This window comes from Meles meles, chromosome 10 (assembly GCF_922984935.1).
Source record: "Meles meles chromosome 10, mMelMel3.1 paternal haplotype, whole genome shotgun sequence".
Taxonomy (NCBI): Eukaryota; Metazoa; Chordata; class Mammalia; order Carnivora; family Mustelidae; genus Meles; species Meles meles.
Genome location: NC_060075.1, coordinates 43,256,082 through 43,277,582, shown reverse-complemented (window position 1 = coordinate 43,277,582; position 21,501 = coordinate 43,256,082). Strand labels below are relative to the sequence as shown.

Genomic DNA, 21,501 nt, shown 5'->3' with positions numbered 1-21,501 from the left:
GTAACTGGCTGGGAGGCAGTATACAGATTCACGGAAGACAGAGAAGGCGTAAAAGAGAGGAAAGGATGGGGCAAACTTGATGTTCAGATGAGAGTTAACATAGTGAGCCCAATGCTATCCTTGAAAAATCTGCTTGCAAAGCTGGTACTTGGCTGGCATCAGGGAACTTAGATTTCAGATGGCTCCTACCAGCCTAAGTGAGAAGGAGTAGTGGCTCCCTGTACCTAAAACACTCTGGTTTCTGCGGAGCACCCACATTCCTTCTGGGAGTCTGAAATTTTGATACGTGCCAGGCAGAAGGTGCCTATGTTACCAGCCCCCAGCAAAAACTATGTGTCTCTAAGTACTGACTAAACTTCCCTGGTAAACAACCTCAGACTTCTACCAAGGAGAGTGTTGACAGGAGCAGGGATGGGAAGTCAGGATGTACTGAGAAATGGCCTCATGTGGTTCCTAAAGAACAGGGCAGTGTCTGATTATCTTAATAGAGAAGGGTGAGCAGAAATGCTTCTTAAATACTGTGTGGCCTTGCCAGTCTCTTACTTTAACCAATGTCACAATTCAGAATCTATGAACTGATGTCCTTGATCAGTGTTACAGATTTCTAGAAATACTGAAGTTGCAATTGAATTACTTCTAATTTGTTTGGTTCTTGCTGCAACATCAGGGTGTGACAGAAATCACAACATCACTTTAACCTGAATCAGTACCATAACTAGATAGTCTTCCCCACTCCCCTCGAACTTGGGCTGTCTCTCTTTTCTTCCTGCTCATTCTCTGTATCCTCACTACTCAATGACCTTGTAGCACTCCTCTTCTCAGCAGACTTCCAGGAGCCTTCCCTGACTCTTCTCCTGTGCATTCCTGCTTTTATCACAGCCTTTATTACATTATATTAGAGCTGCTATGTATGGTCCCGAAATCCTACTAGACCATATCTTACCCAGTTCTGTACCTCTAGGATACATCTATCACCAGGTACATACTCAATGAGTAAATAAGTAACTTTAGACTATAGTTTTCTACTTTTCCAGAGGTTGTAGATCACCCAATGAACAACCAACAACCCAATTGCTTTCAATCATTTTAAAGCAAAAAATTCTTCATAATTGCCCAATGTGTGAGAAATTAAAGCACAACTGCCCTGGGTGAAAGGCTGCCAGGGAGGTTGGGAAGTAGACAGACCCCCACAGAAGGTATGCAAATTCCAGGACTTCACAAAACCCAGTTTCAAAACTGTGGCTTTAATCTATTATGGATGAAGGAAAGATAGCCAATTAAAATAAATTACAGAAAAAATATGTGGTTTGCTTTACTCTTTCTGTGTTGGTTGTTGTGCTGCTTCTTTTTTAAATTTAATCAGTGTGTTTACTAAAACACCAAAATAAAATAGGCAAAGAATAATTATGAATGAGAAGAATCCTTAAAGTTATAAAGCAGAATTCTTCTCATTTTATTTTCTCTCCTACCCAAACACTAAAACAAAACAACAACAAAAAACCCTTCTCTTAATAAGACTAACTTGGATTACATTACCTATAAATAAATCTTTCACAAGCACTGACCAGGAAACGGGCTTGGGGAAATAAGACTATAATATGGTCTATAGTTTTTAGAGGCTCTGAAGATGGCATACTGATGTGTTACCAAAGGATTATAAAGAAACCAGAGAAAAATGACTGTATATACCTTAAAATTTGAGCTCGTCTTTAGAGCTTTCTTTCTTTAAAATTTTAAAACCTTTGTGATACAGAAAGACCAATTAAAATAACAGGATTGAGTCAAGAAATTAATATTGGAGAATAGAGACTATACACAGTCATATTTACTTTCTATTATCATAACTATATAAAATAATAAGTGAATAGACTTCATATTAGAATTTGGCTTAAATAGTGGTACTTTAATAACTCAAGTAATTCATTCTTAGCCTAATGATTCTTCACAAGTCTTCCAGGTTAAAGAAAAATGTACTTACATCATCAGCAATGCCAAAGATTTTAGATGTCAAATACTTGAGCACGACGGTTCCAAACAACCAAAAACATCCTTGGATAACCTGAAAAAGGAAAACAAAATAAAACAAAAATAAACTAATGCTTCATACAGACATTCCTTAGACATAGCCAAGGAAGAAAAAAATTAATGCTTTAATCACATGTGAAATAAATATTTCCATACCTCCAAAAAAGATGCTAAAAAATGTAGCTTAAAGAATGGTATCCAAAATCAATGGGCTATCACCAAAAATAAAAATATATACATATGATACTATCAAAATTAATATATCTTATAGATTTACACAGCAATTGCAGTTACATTCCCCTTCTACTAACGGTCTCTTACACACGCACTGCTCCCCAGAAAAAACATAGGTGATAAAATAAGTAAAACCAGAATATTTCATCTATCCAATATTAATTTTAACTTGCCACATGAAAAGGGCAATTTGGCACATTAAAATTGAGCCCTAATTATGTCATAAAGCTGTTAGATCTCCTGAATTACATAAGAATAGCTAATTTCCTTAAAAGTAAGACATAAAACTGATGATATATTTTAGGAAAGGAAAAATTTATGCATTCAAATGATTGATTCTTACCCATAAACTAAGTTCGGATACATTTATTTTCAGAAAATATGGTTTCATTTCCAGTATACCCTTCATGGAGAAAATAACATAGCATACAGTTAATACTTACATACATAAATTCAAGTACCAAAAAACATTTCTAAATAATAAGACTCTCAAGAATCTAAAATTCAGCACATTATCAATGCTCCATATAGCAATTACAACAAGCTCACTGTTTTATCCAATGTAGATTAGATCAGTTAATGACTTCGTAAAGTTGAAAACACAATTACCAAATATAAATTTCTATGATGGATTTTACATCTCAGATTTACCTCAGAAGCAGTATCATTCATACACACACACACATGCACACATGCATGTGTACTATTATATATAGTATATAATAATTTTAGACAGGTGTCTTATAGTTGAAAGATTTAAGTTAAAAATTATCAACTCTTAGAATAAACTACAAGTGAGTTTTTAATGGATCAACTAAATACTTCTCTTCTACCAAATCTTTTCTCTCTCCAGGAATTAATAGACTCCCACATTTGGTACCTATAAGGAACTAAATCTACTTCAAACTTGGCAAAAATATAGTTGGAGATCAAAACAGAAATACATGAACTCAAATTAAATCTTTTTAGAAGTTTCTGAATATCTGAGAATACAAAAAGTATTGTGATTTAGGTTTCAAAGAGATTACTACAAATAAAAATAGGCAAATGTGTGTTTATAGTTATATATGCATACATTCTCTATATTCTGTAACTGTTGGCATCATTTATTTTTATACACTCAAATATGAAATATACATAAATATGCTTAATTCATACCCAAGACACAACTTACTGTCTAAAAGAAAACCTGATACATTATAGGTCCTGGACTGAAGTTTCCTGCCAAATTTACTTAGGTTAGATTTCACTGGCACCTGAACACAAGTTTCAAGAATCATGTACTTTAAGTAATAGCAGGGCTTGCCTGTGAACACATGTAAATATAGAACTGAGTATACTGTTACATTTCCTGATTACAAACAGAATTCACTGACTGTAAGAACTATCATTAATCTCAAAGCACAGCAACCCCATTAATGATTTTTTTGGCATTGCTGAAAACCCCACATGCCCATATGGTAACTGCTAACATCTGTGACTAAGCATACTTGAGCCACACAACCTGAAACGAGAAGCAGTCCAGACTAGGAAGAGGCATATTCTTGGGAAACAGGATCTTAAATATTATTTGTGAAATGGGACAAAGAAATACGAAGTTCCCAAGTTGTTCGTGGGTTCTAGAAACCAAGAAAGCCAAAATAATCTGGGTAACTTAAATGACTATTCGAGAAGCAGAATCCAGTTCAATTAAGACAGTACAATACACTTTTGTCTTCAGGAAAGCAGCCTAATACTAAAGCATGTGCACTTGAAATATAGGAATATATTTTTTTCCTTTTAGGTTAACAAAACCTTGTAATGGTGAAGCCTATTCATAAAAAAGGCATACCCACCTCTGGAAGTTTTTAAATTTAGGAAGACTTATATTTAAGTGATCCTGCCAAAAGTGGCAGGAGTTAGATGACCTTTTACCTTTTGCTCTAATTCTAGAAGACAGTCTCCCAATAATTGAAATCTTCTCTTTGCAGTGCTTTAGCAAAATATAACTGAATCATCACCTGATTTAAACTATCTTAATATTTTACACAAATAGACACAAAGAGTAAAAAAAAAACCTAAGAGAACCCAAGGCCCCTAATCTCTGATCACAGCGAAATCAGGAGAGACTGCTATGAGACGCCACAGGGAGGCAAGGGGTCAGAGAATGGAGCAGAAATAGGAGAAAAACTGCAAAAGGGAAGAAACAAGAAAAAGAAGAAAGCAAAAAACCTTTCTAAAATGAATGCTGGACCAAAATTCATGTGACAGAAAAGATGAGGAAAGAGAAAGGGCAAAGTAGGGGTAGAAGGCAAGGTGCTATGTTCATATTTCCGGTATTAACTCTTGTGTTCCTTTCCTGTTGGGGAAGGGAATACTGAGACACTCTATTACATATATAAAAAATCAGTAAAAATGCCTGAGATAATTCTTATCAAAAATCCCTCACCAATCTCAAGCCAGTGATTAAAAACTGGTGAACCATTAGTTTGAAAAATCTCCATGTATTTAAAAGACACTTACCCAAATAATTACCAAAGAGGAAGCATAATAAGAAGTTAATAACATTGAGTTTCCAAACATCAAAACAAAACAAAGTGCAAGAGAAATCTGGAAAAATCCAAGAAAAATATAATTAATGCACATAAAAGAACACGGAATTTATTCTGAAAATTGCACATGCCCATGATGAAATTCAAACCATATAAAAGGGGATATACCATGAAAACAGCCCACGTCCTATCCACACTTAAAACCCAAAAGATCCCCACCATCTACAGTTTCCTGTGCATCCCTCCACACATTCACAAGTACAAAGTCTAGTTTGAATTTTTTAAAAACCACAAATGGAAACTTGGCCCATAAGCGATGCTCCTGCTTGCTTTTACTCTGTTTTAGAGAGCTTTCCATATGAATCCAAACCAACCTAATTCATTCTGTTGAATAGCTGAAAAAAGTACACCACTCTAGAGTCATACCATAATTTACTGACCAGTCCTCGGACTACTGCTGAACAGGTAAGTACCTTCTAGTTTTATTTTGCTGTTATATGGTTTTTCCTATTACAAACACTGCTATGATAAACATCCTTAGGTATGTATCTTATACACATGTTAACACATTCATGATATAAATTATTAGAAGTGGAATTGATGGATCAAGGGTATACACATTTTGAAATCTGAAAAAATATCGACATACTGCCACAAAAAATACTGTGCCAATTTACTCTTTCACCAGTAGGACATGAGAGCGCCTGCTGATACACACTCTTATCAATTCTTTAAAACGTTTGACCATCTCATCCAAGAAAACATCATCTCATTGTTTCACTTTTCCATTCTTTTAAAACTTGGTGAGACAGAGCATCTTTTCTTCTATTTGTTGTTTTTATTGTGGGTCTGAATTGCTTATTTCTTTTTTTTTTTTAAAAGATTTTATTTATTTATTTGACAGAGAGAGATCACAAGCAGACAGAGAGGCAGGCAGAGAGAGAGAGAGGGAAGCAGGCTCGCCGCTGAGCAGAGAGCCCGATGCGGGACTCGATCCCAGGACCCTGAGATCATGACCTGAGCCGAAGGCAGCGGCTTAACCCACTGAGCCACCCAGGCGCCCGGATTGCTTATTTCTACCACCCATTTTTCTATTGGGTTTTAGTTATTTTAAGAGCTCTCTTTATGTGTTATGAAAATATCATTCCTTATCAGGCAAATACATTGTAAATATTTTTCTGAGTTCATTTTTATCTTTGTGGTATTTCTGTATTACGGTTATTTTCCAAATTTTTATGTTAGTCAAATTTATTGTTCATTTCCCTTAGGTCTTCTATAATTAGAAAAGCTTTTAAAAATAAAATAATCCATGTTTTCTTCTAGAAGTTTTATTTTTGATCCATGTATTTGAATTTCCATCTGCATTTCAGGATCAGCTTAGGGTTCAAAAACTGATGTATTTATTAGAACCACTCTATTCAATAATATACATCATGTCATATTTAGAGTTATATCTGTCCACTGCTGAATCTTTACATCCAAAAGTAACACATGTTGTTGCCATTTAAGTGTTCCTTTACATTCATGGGGGGTGTAAAATTTTCCTCATATGGATCCTGCATATTAAATTTATTTCAAAGTATTTTATTTTATTTTTGTTTATTTATTTTGTTTATTTTTGTTATTGTATCGGGAATCTTTTCTCATCATATTTTCTTTTTTTTAAAGATTTTATTTATTTATTTGACAGACAGAGATCACAAGTAGGCAGAGAGGCAGGCAGAGAGGAGGCGGGAGAAGCAGGCTCCCTGCTGAGAGAAAGCCTGATGCGGGGCTTGATCCCAGGACCCTGGGATTATGACCTGAGCTGAAAGGCAGAGGCTTTAACCCACTGAGCCACTCAGGTGCCCCCCCCATCATATTTTCTGGCTGCATATAGAAACATTATGTTAAATATGCAGAAATGAACACACTCATTGTTTCTAGTAGTAATTAGTTTATTAATTTTGGGTTTTTGGTATTTGAAATCATATCACCTACAAACAATATTTCTTCATCTTCCTTTCAAATTTTCAAAAGCCTTATTTTTTAGTCAATTGTATCAGTTAATACTCTTGCAATAAACCTAAGTAATATGCATGGCAGTGGCATATTTGTCAAGCTTCTGGCATTAATGGGAATACAACTATTGATTCATCATTTTGTGTGATGCTACTAGCTTTTGAATTGACGTATATGTATATATTTAAAATTGCAATGAAACACTCATCTATTTTCATTTGATTGAGATCTTAAAATCAGAAATAGCTACTGACTTTTATCAAATGCCTTTATAACATCAAAAGAAATGATATTGTTGATCTTTTTAAAATATATTGATGGCGGGACGCCTGGGTGGCTCAATCGGTTAAGCCGCTACCTTCGGCTGGGGTCATGATCCCAGGATCCTGGGATCGAGTCCCGCATCAGGCTCCTTGCTCCTCGGGGAGCCTGCTTCTCTCTCTGCCTCTGTCTGCCACTCTGCCTGCTTGTGCGCGCTCTCTCTCTCTCTCTGATAAATAAATAAAAAATCTTAAAAAAATATATTGATGGATAAGTTGCAGTGATATAATTTCTAATGGTGTCAAATCATTCTTGCATTCCCAGGAACAAACTTAACTTTTCATGGTATGGTATTCTCCTATACTTACGAAAAGGTAAGCAACTAAACCCTCAAAATTTTATAACAATAGCTTTTTCCCATAAGTGCTGAAATTTAAGACAAACTCTAAACTTTCCAAATCAATTTTGGCAAAATTTAGCAGAATAACATCACTTTGCATAAATAGATTCATAACCAAGAATCAGGTAAAGCAATGCCAAGGGTATTCAAGAAAAAATATAAGGCAGTATTAAAAAAGGAGGAGCTAAAGATCTGGAGTGAGATTTGAGGTCCATTCCTACCTCAGCAGCCAGTCTGGTCAGTGCCCTGCTAGAACACTCCAAAGGTTTTGATTCTCAAGTTAAGGGAAAGCCAAAAGCCTTTCCCACACCACCAGACCTCTAGGGCCTACCCCACTAACATCTGGGACCTCATTTCACATTATTCTTCCCCATCTCGCTCCAATCCAGCCGTCTTTTGCACATCCTAGAACACAGCGGGTACATCCCCACGGCAGAGTGCTTCCACTTGTTGTTTCTCTTACCCTAGTGGCTGGCTACCTCAACTTTTGTATCTATCCCCATGTAACTTCTCAGAGCGGCCTTGTCTTTGCACCCTTTTCAATTCCGACCTCCCCTACATACTCAGCAAATCCCATGCTCCTTGTTCCTCACTAATATCTACTAACATTTAACATAACTGTTTAACTTATGTATTTGTTTCTTTGTACTCTAGAATATACGCTCCTTGAGGGAAGGGTTTTTTTTTTCCTTTGTATTGTTTTTATCACTGCTGTTTCCTTAGAACCTCGGAAATGTTTGACAAACTGGGTGCTCAAATACATGAGTGAATTTAAAATTCAAGGAAGTAAATTTGAAAATTAATAAAGAAAATTGAGAATTTAAAAGGTACAGAATTGAGATTATTACAAATTATTTAGCATTTGTGTCTTTTCTGAGTATCGGTATTTTAGCAGGTTCAAAAACATAAGACAACACTGTGAATGACTTATGTTAGCAAACTTTAAAACTTAGGGATAATTCCTAGCAAAACAGAAGTTACCAAAAACCACTCAAGAAAAAAGTCTCAACTGTTCTATTTTTGTAAAATAAGTTAGATCAACAATTTAAAATCTGTCCACAGAGAAAACAACAGACCCATATAGTTTAGCAGACAAGAGCCACCAAACTTTCAGGGAGTATTCTTTCTAATCTCACACAAAATCTACCACAGAAAGGAAAGGTAGGGGCACTTTACAATTAATTCTATAGGGCTAAAATAAATCTGATATCAAATCAGTCAAGTGTAGCCAGAAGATCTTGGGAAAATGGCAGGAATCTATCTCCTCACCTAGACAACAACTGTGCTGCCCAAACTTGTCTTAATGGAACTATATGGGAACTCGGGAGTCTCCCAAGACTTGCAACTCCCAGGAGAATGCTTCCATGGGAAACTGAGTTATCTGCAATGAATTTCAGCTCTTATCTCAACAGCAGCTGCCCATCCCTCACACACCAGCCCAGCTGCAGACAGTCCTGCACAAGTTCAAAAGCACAGTCAACAAAAGCAAAATAAACAAGTGGGACTGTATCAACCTAAAGAAAAAGCTTCTGCACAGCAAAAGAAATGATCCACAATAGGAAGAAGCAACCTACAGGATGGGAGGAAAATATTTGCAAACCATCTAGCAGACAGAGTTAATATTCAAAATATTCACAACTCGATAGCCAAAAAACAATCAAAAGCCCATATAATCCAATTAAAAATGGGCAGAGGACCTGAAAAGACATTTTTCTAAGGAAAACATACAAATGATCCACAGGTACATGAAAAGGTGTTCAGCATCACTCATCATCAGGGAAATGCAAATCCAAACCACAATGAGCTGTCTCCTCACAGCTGTCAGGATGGCTATTATAAAAAAGACAAGAGGTTAGTATTGAGGAGGATGTGGAGAAAAAGGAATCCTTTCTCTCTGTTGGTGGGAATGTAAATTGGTACAGTCACTGTGGAAAATAGTATGGAGGTTCCTTAAGAAATTAAAATTAGAACTACTATAAGATCCAGCAATCCCAAAGAAATGAAAACAAGTTTTCAAAGAGATATCTGCGCTCCCATATTCACTGCAGCATTATTCACAAGAGCCAAGACGTGGAAACAACATAAATTTGCATCAGTGAATAAATAGATTTTGAAACAGTGGTATGTGTGTGTATATATACATACACACACATATATACATGATGCAAAAATTATTCAGCCATAAGATAGGAAATCCTTCAATTTGCATCAACATGGGTGGATCTTGAGCACATTAGTATGCTAAGTAAAATAACACATTAAGAAAAAGACAAATACTGCATGATACCACTTACATGAGGTACCAAGCAGAGTGAAAATCATAGACATAGAAAGCAGAGTGGGGGTTTCCAGGAGCTGGGGGCGGGGAGGGGAACAGGGAGTTATTGTTTAATGGGTATAGAGATTCTGTTTCACCAGATGAAAAAGAGTTTGGGAGACGGCAGTGGTGGGTATAAACACTGAATGAATATACTTAATACCACTGATATGTACACTTATAAAGATTAAGACAGGAAATGTTATGTGTATTTTACCACAATAAAAAATGTGAAAAAAATTCCTTTTTGGAAACAATTCTATATTTTTTCCTTTATGTAACTATAGGGATTTAGAAATTTGTAAAGGGATAATGGAAGAAGATATTCCACAGTAAGAAACCAGTTCCATAGTTAGTAAGTCATACCGTAAAACATAAACCATTCACCCAAGATAGGTCCCACTAAAATTAAACCTCCGTAATGTTAGTACTTTTATAACTGTAATTGAATCAAAGACCTCATCCACAGTTACCTATGTGGCCATGTTGCTGACTGACTCTAAATGTTAACCAATAATTCTGATTTTTTACTGCAATGCAAAGGAAAAAACAAAAGCCATATTAGACAGTTTGGGGAAAAAAATAAGCCAAGTATAAAGAAAGGATAATTACTGTCCAACCCCATTCATGAACAAAGATTTAAAAATCCCAACAAAACAGCAGCAAAGTGTATCCAGCAATATATAAAAGTTGTGTTTGGCCCAGAAAAGCAAGGTTTTCTTAATGCAGAATATCAATTAATATAACTCACCGCAGTAACATAGTAGAGGGAAAAACACATAGGATCATGCAGCCAGACACAGAAAAGTGTTTGAGGAAGCTTAGCTTTTATTAATTTCTTTTAAGAAGTGCTCAAAGCTTGAGGATATGTTAAAAGGACAAAGAAGCCAGCTTAGAGCAGCTGGCCAAATCAGGAACAAGTCAAGCATAAAAGCATAAAAATAAATAATGAAAACAGTGGATTATACTGCAGCAAATAAAACAGATGCCATTTTCTCTTGGATATAAGAGAGAAACTGGTAAAATGATTTGAATAGGAATGTCACAAAAAAGGAAACACAAAGGGCCCATAAACATATCAAAAGACCTTTGGCTTTATTGAGAATCAGAGAAAATGCAAATTAAGGCCGTAAGATACCATTTTATACTCATCCATTTTATGACAACATAAAAGAGGATGTACAATAATATGAGCTAAAATATTATACATTACTGTTCAAGGTAGTCCAATCATCTTTGAAAAACAATATAGGATTAAATTAAAAAGATGAACACGTATATAATTTACCACCCAGGAATTCTACTACCAGGTAAAGACCCTAGAGAAACTTAGCATTTATGCCTCAGGAGGAATGTGCGACAACATTCAGCGTTATTCAAAGAAGAAAAAAAGAGGGAAAAAAACCCTAAATGTCTTTCAACAAGAAAATGGACAAATAAACTGTGCTTTATTTATAGAATGGAAAATATAAAGGGAAGAAAATGTCTGAAATCCATAACATCCAAATCTCAGAAACCTAAGTAAAAATGTAAGTCTGATACCGTTTTTACAAAACTTAAAAACAATACTAATATTTAATAACAAAGATGTATTATTTAGGAATATGGTAAAGTCATAAAGAAAAGCAAGCTAGTTATAATTTAAAAGGTCAGGATGGCTGTTCTCTCTAGGAGAAGTGAGGGGACATCCCCAGGGCACACGAGGCCTTCTAAGCAGTGACAGTTTTAGTGTTCAGTTAGAGGGGGGGCTCAAGCTTGTTCATATGATAATTTTGTTCATAACTTCCCTATACATATTATAATGTCCTTTTATATGTATCAATTATTAGAGAATAAAAAATAATGTGGCATATTATAATAACATCAAAATTATAGGAAAAAGAAAACATCAAAATTGCAGAACTAATGACAAGAAGAAGACATATTTTTAAAGGGTAAACATTCCTCAAAATCAACCATCCAGTCTTAGTATCAAGAATATTCTTCTTCATGACATCTACTTAGCTAACTACCCCCCCTCCTCCCAATCTTTGCTACATTCTCCTCTTCTCCGTAATACCTGCCCTCACCACCTCATTTGCTATCTTAATCCCCTGCCCCCTTATACTGGCCCTCCTGATCTCCCTGGGGTACCATGAGTTGTTCTGTTCTTATTTTTGGTCATCCTTTATCGCCTTCTAACATACTATATATATAAGTTGCCCATTTACGGTGTTTATTATTTTATCCTCTGTCCTCTCACCTTCCTCCACTCTACTAAAGTGTGATTAACATGTATGCAGGGATCCTTGTATTTCTATTCTGAAGTATGACCCACATGCCTGGATAGTTGGTGCATAGCAAACAAACATTCTGTTTCATTTTAACAGAAGCCTCTTAGATAATATACCATTCCCTGTTTCTCTCTCATGAATTATCTCTTTTACTTATAGCAAGTCAGGCACAATCTCAAATCAGATAATATGACCCAAATTAAAATTTTCTGGGTGGCCTATTTAAAACATGGCCTTTAATTATATCACAGCATTTGGATGATACTTGTTTTAGTTATGGAATCCTGTCACAACCAGGTTCAACCACATGCAATACAAATACTAATAAGGAGTTTGTTTTAAGGTCAAACTAAATGGAAAAAAAAATTTTAAACCATTACCATGTGTATATAAATGATCTTCCGTAATTTGCATATATCAATGTATCCCACAACATATACTGCAAATAATGAAGCAATCTGAAATTTAAAAAGAAGTTAAATTAAAAATAAAAATTACATATGTAACGAATAGCTGTAAGAATGAAAAAAAGATTATTTTTTATTGTTTTCTCACACAGATTTGTATTTATATTCAAAAGGAATTCTTTTTTTTCTTTTCTTTTTTTTTTTTTTTTTTAAAAGACTTCATCTACTCGACAGAGATCACAAGCAGGCAGAGAGGCAGGCAGAGAGAGAGAAAGAAGCAGGCTCCCCTCTGAGCAGAGAGCCTGACACGGGACTCGATCCCAGGACCCTGGGATCACGACCCGAACCGAAGGCAGAGGCCCCAATCCACTGAGCCACCCAGGCGCCCCTCGAAAGGAATTCTTTAATTTTCCTCAGACCTGTCAAATTATTATTGAATATAGTCAATATATTCATATAGCAAATACAGATTGAATATTTTTCTTCCATGAACAGCTCTCTCAATTAACCTTGTGAATTATCTACTTTGTGGATTATTCAAAAACAATATTCACTTTAATGTCAGGGTGACTCTACTGCCAACATGTACAATTACAAAGTGCTTTTGCCCAATCAAGAAATATGAAAATTTAATTTTAACAGATGACAATTAACACATAATTGGGAAAGGTACATTAAACTCAGAAGTAATTACGTAATGCATGTGTGTAAAAATGCATTAAGCTCTGCTTATTAGTCACTCTTTACAAGAATCTCCATTAGTGTTCTTTCATTTATATAAACATTCAAGTATTCGTTGTAATCAAATTTATCAAATTTCAAATTAGAAGGAGTACTTTCATTATTTTTAACTTTCTTTAGAGTTTTGAAGAAACCTGTGTAGGTGTTGACCAAGAATTCAAAGAGTACTGGAGTTATTTAGGTGAATTAATTGATTAAATGATGATGATGTACCTCTTAGTAAAATGTAGTTACTATGCCACACAATGCCTCTCCACCCTTCTTAGTGGAGAAAGCAACTCAGATTAAATCCTGTGCTTCCCCTGCTACACAAACATGGTATAAATAAGCAGCAAAGTAGCTGAATACTTAAAGATATAACTTAAGTTTCATTCATTCTTTTTTTTTTACCTCCAAGCAATCTATGACAGATTTTCCCATGAGCAAGAAAACCAAGATTTCCCTTTCCCCAGATTTATCCATGGGGAACACTGCATTGCTGAAGGAGGAGACTGGTATGACACTGTAACTGTGAGGAAGTGTGCCTTGTTACTTGACATAAGCCCCACAACTCCATGAAACACCTTCTCCCACTCACCCCCCAAACTCAGGTCATCACCCCTAGCTGGAAGACATGGGAACTATCCCTTTCCACCCCAGGGCCAAGCAATACACAGTGGACCTACAAGGGTAGAATCTTCAAGAAGTGTCTTTCAGGGACTTTTTTTGTTTCATTTTCTTTTCAGGGACATTTTTAACCAGGAACATTTAAAATGTCACCATGCTAAAGAAGACAAAGGAATCTAAAAATTAAGAGCAAAGAAAGAATTAAGTACAAATTTTTTAAAAATACTGAAAAAAGCAGCTAACCTTCCTGACATCTTGCTAAGTACCAGCACTGCATTCAGTCTTTTTTTTTTTTTAAATATTTTATTTATTTATTTGACAGAGAGAGAGGTCACAAGCAGGCAGAGAGGCAGGCAGAGAGAGAGGGAGAAACAGGCTCCCCACTGAGCAGAGAGCCCGATGCGGGGCTCGATCCCAGGACCCTGAGATCATGACCTGAGCCGAAGGCAGAGGCTTAAACCACTGAGCCACCCAGGCGCCCCTGCGTTCAGTCTTACACACATTCTCTCATCTGATCCTAACCCAGTGAAGCAGATTCTTTTATTTTCTTTATCTCACCAATGAGCAAACTGAAACTAAGCACAGCTAAGCAGTCTGTCCAGGTCAAACTGCTAGTGGACAGAGTTAGGACTCAAGCAAGACATGTCCCAGAAGATTGCAGAACAACTCCAAGCTGCTTTATGTGAACACAAACATGGCCAGCAGAGCGAGGAAGCAGAAGTTGCTGGGGGTGGGAGGAGCACAGGGAGAGCCTGGCACACAGTTTACTCCCTTTCTCAGCAGGCACCTTCACTTTGCTCCATACACCTCTACTTGAAGGGAGAGGGAGGCAAAAATGCACGGAAAAATGATAAATTACAGACTGGTAGAGGAGTTATATAAATAAGAACTATTTATTTGTCCTATGTTATCCTACGTGCATTTATCCTATGTGTAAGAATGCATAGCATTCGTCATAAAAGAAGTACATTTCTTTAAGAGAAATGCTTGAAGTTACAGCGCTAGTCCTCTTTTAAGGACATTAACAATACTGAATAACAAAGAATTCTTATTGATTTGAACTCAATAAATGCATTCTACTAGTAAGTAAATAACTAACATTTACTAATAAATAAATCTCATGTATTTCCCTACCCTGAACTTTCTTTAAAAGTGTTAACTGAAAACATTTTAGGACTTAGAATCATATAACATCTCAGTTCTATAATTTTAAACAAATGAGTTCACAAAATCAAATACACCAAGCTTAATTCAGCTTAAAAATCCAAGTACCTTACCTGAGTAAGAAGTACAAACTGAGCAAACTGCCAGGGAAGCATGAAAAATACATTGGAAATGCAGAGTGCAATCAAGCTTCCTCTGTAAAGTTTTGTAGCCCTTGGGAAGAGAAAATAAATATCAGTAAGTTTGACCACAAGGTATTCTAGCATGGGCCCAAACTGCTGCAAATTAGGATCTCTAAACATGATCTCATTATAACATCAACCAGACATAAAATGAACCAATGGGTTCGAAATTATACTTCCCGACACTCAATTACAACAACTTTCCATGAAAACTAAATGTCCATTATTACTGTAAAAACAAAGCTTGCCAAAGACAGAGAGGGCAGCTGGGTCAGTACATCCACTGGATTTTGTCAAGCTCTATTTTGGTAAATTCATAATCGAACACATTTAATGCTGCATCCAATAGCTTCATTTGGAGAGACAGAGAATGTCTATAAAAAAGCAGAGAAAGCAGCATATTCTAAGTGTTAGCAGTGTTCTGCAGACAAAGAGAATTGAGAATATGGGCTGAGCAGTGGGCGACTCCGCGGAGGATGTGAGGGGACAGCTGGGTCCTGCACAGGAAGGACACACAAAAAGAAGAGGCGGCAAAGGCCAGGGGCCAATCTGGAGCCAAGGCCTCTCTTTGGTCCTGACTTGCAGTTTAGGGGGTTTTTAGAAAGGTGAGATAATTTTATCTTTCATGCTAGTTTTAAGAAGTACTTTTCTCCTAAATTGGTGAGCTCATGTGAAGCCCCCAACAGACTTAACGCCTTCACAAAGTGAAGTGTATATGCAGCATCTCGAGGTTACTAGGTCTGCACCTTAAAGAAATGCTCCTCAGAATAAACCTACCTGGGGCACTAAGCACCACAAGATGCCTTTCTTTACTTGCCTAAGTATCCCTTCTCCAAGGACATCCCCCTCTGCTATTCTAATCCAACTCTTTCTAATCATGTCCCTCAATCAAGTCTTTTTAAAATCTAGGTCACCTATTTGTAAGTTATGAAATCACTTTATTAAATAAAAACCCAAAAGTTTTAATGGAGTGAGTACATAACATTCAGAGAGAGGCCTGTCTAGAAACACTACCTAAGAGACAAGTTCACATTAATTCCTCTACTGCTGCTGAAGTCGTCACAGGGGGAAATGGACCATCCAAAGGGTTTGGTGTAACAGACTTCCACCAGCTTCTCCTAAATTCTGCAGATCCTTCAAGGGAGTTCTTAGTCTGAGCCATCTTCAGATTCTCATCATGCTTCATTCTATTTTTTTCCATAGTCCCCATTTTGTTTTATTTTTACCCTCTGAATCAAGGTAGCATCTGTCCAAACTCAGTATTTGTCGACAGAAAGGGGAGAGAACTGTTCTCAGTCCTATTCTCTTTCACTCATATGGTGCTTGAATCTCTGTAAGGTCTCTAGCTGAAGGCCAGATGAACATGGGAGAACACAATCCAATCCTGAATTTCCAGCAGGAGTTTTCCTAGCATAGCTCTGGTCTACTGAGTGGTTTCTTTCTAAGCCTACTATCTGATGCTCAAGGATGCTAAGCAAATATACGAAGAAGAATAACATGTTAACATACCCGGCCATGATTACTCTACAAACTGTTCTTTCCTCTGAAGGACTCTATCATACAGGTCAGGCTCTATTGCCATCAGTCTTCCCCCTTCCTCCTGCCTACTTTCTGGAAAGCTGTGATGGTGGCAGAGAATGACATAGGAAAGTGGAGATGGCAGAAGTGAAAGCAAATTTACTGCTCCTTAAGCAGCTCTGTGGGCCACTAAGGAAAAAGGAAGAAGACTGGAAGACAGATGAAGGAAATGTTTTCGGTAGTAAATATTTTGAAGTGACACACTTAAAATAACCATGAATTCAACTTAGCAACATCATCTTAATTTTTTTTAATTACACTGACTGTTTTTATTATGGAAGCTTAAAAAAATCCTACCTTAAGTTTACTCAGTGCAAAACAAACACACCAAAGACATTAGGAGAGTCAAAGTTACCTGAGAATGTGAGTCACAAGCAACATCTGAAGTACGAGGAATGGATAGGAGAAGCTTTCCCGGAGGGGTGGTGTCCACATCACACGAGTGCACTGAAAACACAATTCGTAATGTATGGTCTCTTTGTGAAATTTGTTAAGTAAGACATAGTAATTGAAAGCAGCTATTCATAAACACAAAAAAGTTTTTCACACATAATTTAAATGGTATGTTGGAAAACAAGCTGCTAGGTTTTCCACCAAGAGCAAAACTGAAAAGTGAGAAGGAAACATTACTGAGAGGGAGACACACATGGCATAAGATCTTGGGAAATATTAACATGAATTGTCGACAGCAAATACCAAAAAATTTTAATTAGAGCCTAAAAGGAAAGTAGGGAAAGTACCAGCCAGAAAATGTTCTGCCAAAACTAAAAGCATTTCACTGGAATTGGTGTATAAACCAGTTTACTTTGCCCTTCCACTTGAATTTCAGCAAAATATCCATAACCAATACTTCAAAACTCTTTGCAGTCATCAACGTTAGCATATCTATTCACAATGCTCCTAAAAAAGAGCACTTGACTTCTGTTTTTACTTCTCCTTTGCCCAAACTACCCTGGGCTGCAAAAATTTAAAAGGGGAAGAGGGGCTTAAATAGAAAATAACAAAAGTCCTAAAATGTCATGTACCATCTCTACTGAAGAACTCACTTCGGGCATAATTAAGTAATGTTGCATCCCATTCTCTCTCTCCCTCTGCCCCTCCCCCTACAAACACGCATGCTCTAAAATAAGTAAAATTTAAAAAAAAATACTGTTCCATCCCAATTTTAGCACTGTACTATTTTTCTGCATCCACACTAAATAAATTAATAAGTCTATCTTTCAATTAGAGGAACACTGCATTGGATGAAATACAAATAATCTGATATTACCCCAACTAAGCTAGTCACACTAGAAGAAAGCATAACATCTTTCAAGTCAAGCAGTTAAAGACTATACGGAATTACAAAGACCATATTGGAAATAAGCTTTTCCTTTATTTTAGCTCTATCTTACACTATTAAATCTTTCTACTATTGCTATAGAAAATTTGAGCCAATTCACTTCCCTTTTTAGCCAAAATTCACTATCCTCTATGAGATTTAACATAAATATTTATAAATGAAGTATACACACAAGAGAATTCTGAAAAAAACTGAAAAATTCTTTTTTGGTGTCTATTTGTTGTTACTGGAACACGATTTTAAAAATCTGTTGGTTCACAAAATTAACTAGAAATTTCGATATGATTGATAGTAGAGATATATACCCACCACAATTTACAAAGTTATCAATCTCTGTGAAAAACCAAGAAGAGAAAATATTTTAACCCTGTAATGTACAATTAGAGAATTTTCTTCATACAGACTGTTCACACACATTTATTTTGTTACCCAATTTCAACTATGTTGCCATCCCTTAGAAATTTGTTTCTTTTAATAGCTGAAGGCACTCAATTCTCTCAAACTCAATCCCACCCTTTGTAAAGTAGGATGAGAAGGCTAAATTACAGAATTAAAACAAAGATTGCAAGATCTTTTGCCTCTACAGTGTTAAGAGTGAATGAATGCAAATATGTGAGAGCTTCTTTTTGTTTCTCCAATAACACAACAAGCTTCACTAGATCTGCTACAAACATAATTGCTGGTCCAGATGACCCCATGTAATCTGAAAACAGTAAACAGATTTGCTTTAATCATATGTTAAGTTTCAACAAGTAAATATTATAATTATAATACAGCTCTCTCTATATATGGACAGTTCAGAATGCCAATGCCTTCTAAAGGCATTATCTTGAAATTTAGGAATTAAAGAAGGAAATAAATGTGTGAACTCCTTCACAAGGCATTACATCACTGTATGAAGCACTCAGGCAAAATACAAGACATTCCTCAATGGTGAAAATGAACTCAATGAAAATCTGACTTTCCTTTAACTGTCCTCTTAGAGTATATAATTTTCAGCACACATTTCAAAGCACTGAATAATGTTGCAGCATAATACTGCCTAGATAGTGACAAGAACAAGCTCCTAGTGTCTCCTTAGAAAGCCTGAACTTTAAATCATTTACTCAAGAATCAAAAACCAAGGAATTTTAGTAATACGAAGCTTCATTTGTCAAGCTTTACTTTCAAAATAGCTCACTTAGACTATTAGAAATCTATCATAATGTAATAGATTTCTCTCTTTAATGTAAACTAAATAGGGGTATAACTAACCACTGAATTATAAATTATAGTTAGCATCAGACAGATCATATTTAGGGTTTGTTCCAAGAGTTTTGATTAGAGGAGACATTGGTAGGATAAGTTATAAATTGCTGTTGGTATAATGTTTAGGTTTAAAACAAATTACCCCACTTCTGAATGCTACACAGGCTTAATAGTTACAATATTGCTTTACATTCCTTAGTGTTAACTATAATACTACGTTAAATCTTGCACTTACAAATGCTTTCAAAAAAACATATGTGGCCAACATGGAATTAGAATCTTCAAAAAAGAGAGAAAATGGGAAAAACAAAATATATGAAGAGAAGATATTGGTTAAAATTTTTCCAAAACTGATAAAAACAACAACAACCACCTATAGAACAAAGATGTTCAGTGAGCTGTCAACAGGGCACATACAAAGAAGACCACATCTAAGTTTATTACCATCAAACAAATAAAAAACAAATATAAAAAGAAAGTCTTCAAACCACCAGAGAAGAGACACTCCACATGCAGAGTGACAATAAGAACGGTAACTGATGTCTCATTAAACAACTGAAACCAGAAGACAACAGAATGACATTTAAAGTGCTGAAAGGTAAAGATACCAACCTAGAATTCTTATCCAGCAAAAATACACTTCAAAAAATGAAGGCAAAATACAGACATTTTTAGACAGGCAAAAGCTAAGAGACCTTGTTGGCAACAGATCTTCACCACAATGTTAAATAAAGTTCTTAAGACTGAAGAGAAATTATACCAGATGGAAACCCAGATCAGTAGGACAAAAAATATTACTGAAACCCAAACACAAATACCCAGATGTGAAGGACTAGGTGATAAAAGGGGAGGGAAGGATGCAGGGCAAAGGAGACAGTGTGTACCAAAGCCCTAAGGAAGGAAAGGAGTAGATTAAAGAACTAGAGAAGGAAGGACGGTGGGACTGAAGCAAAGAAAACAGCCTGGACAGCAGTGAGAGACCCAGCGGGGCCCAGGTCATGAAGTGGGCTGTAGGCTAGGCTAGTTCTACTACATTCTAGGCAGTTTTCATCTAAGCAATAGATACATTCTCATCTAAGATCAGCACACTTTTTTTGTGTGTGTGTGGACTTTTGGAGTTAATGCAAATTTAGTGTAAATTCACAAATCCATAAGCACATCTCTCAATAGCGTGAATAAATAATGCATCTTGCACTCATACTATTTTCCAAATTAATGTAAAAATTAATTTAAGCCGCATCACTCTTCTGCATGTAACCCTCCAATGGCCTTTCCACCTTCTCCAAATGAAACTTACGATGACCAACAAGGACTAGAGAAAAGGCTCCTTCCATATCCCACCTCCCATTATTCACTGGCCTCATTTCTTCCACTCTCTGCTCCTGTCACAAAAGCCTCCTTGCTGCTCCCCAAATAAGCCAGTATTCCCCCACCTTAAGTAGAAGATGGTCCCACCTTCACATGATTATCTACAAAGACAGGGATCTTTGCTTTACTGACTTATCAACAAATCCTAGGCATCTACAAGTACCTGGCATACAGTGAGCCCTCTGTATACACTGTCTTAATTAAGTTGAATAGAAAGAAGAGCCAGAATAAATGTCCTGGCCCAAATGGGACCCTACAAGAAAGTGAAGAAAAGGACAAAGGGATGGAGGAAAGAAGAAGAAAGAGAAACAGAGAGAAAGGGAAAAGAAAAAGTTTCACAAATTAGCAAGGAAAGATCTCTGTACTTTTCACTTGTAAAAGATAAACCGTGGTATTATCTTTGAAATCCGGCTCCCCTAAGAACCATCTGTGCTGAGAGAAGTTTGGAGAGATTACTGGTTAATCAGGAAACTTAGAATCCTGTCCCTGCTTCACAACCTTGACTCAAACACTTAACCTTTCAGTGCTTCCAATTATTATACAAACCGGAACATTATTATTTACTGCTTATCTACCATACAAGAACATTCTAAAGATTAATGAGACTCTCTTCAAAGTGTTCTAAGAATTATTTTCCAAATCTTACATAAATAACATAAATATGTCAATAACTAATTAGAAACACAGACAATTACATGTACATTATCTCAGTTCAGTTAAAAAATACTTAAGAAACTAATATGGGTCAGAAATATGTTATGGGTGACAAAGAAAGGTTAATTAGATACGCCTCTAACATGCCTCTTTCATATACTACTCAGAT

At 36.1% G+C, this 21,501-nt stretch overlaps 1 protein-coding gene across 4 annotated transcripts in view; it reads right to left on the bottom strand.

Moving 5' to 3' along the window:
• DPY19L1 (dpy-19 like C-mannosyltransferase 1) overlaps positions 1 to 21,501 on the bottom strand; it is a 93,433-nt gene that overhangs the window by 26,444 nt on the left and 45,488 nt on the right. For all 4 annotated transcript variants that reach the window (XM_046020581.1, XM_046020582.1, XM_046020583.1 and 1 more), the window contains exons 8-13: positions 17,076 to 17,167; positions 15,074 to 15,173; positions 12,423 to 12,500; positions 4,762 to 4,848; positions 2,603 to 2,662; positions 1,979 to 2,059 (exon numbers count right to left, since the gene is read on the bottom strand). In XM_046020581.1, coding sequence (XP_045876537.1) covers positions 1,979 to 2,059; positions 2,603 to 2,662; positions 4,762 to 4,848; positions 12,423 to 12,500; positions 15,074 to 15,173; positions 17,076 to 17,167 — 498 coding nt within the window. The remainder of the gene's footprint in view (positions 1 to 1,978; positions 2,060 to 2,602; positions 2,663 to 4,761; positions 4,849 to 12,422; positions 12,501 to 15,073; positions 15,174 to 17,075; positions 17,168 to 21,501) is intronic.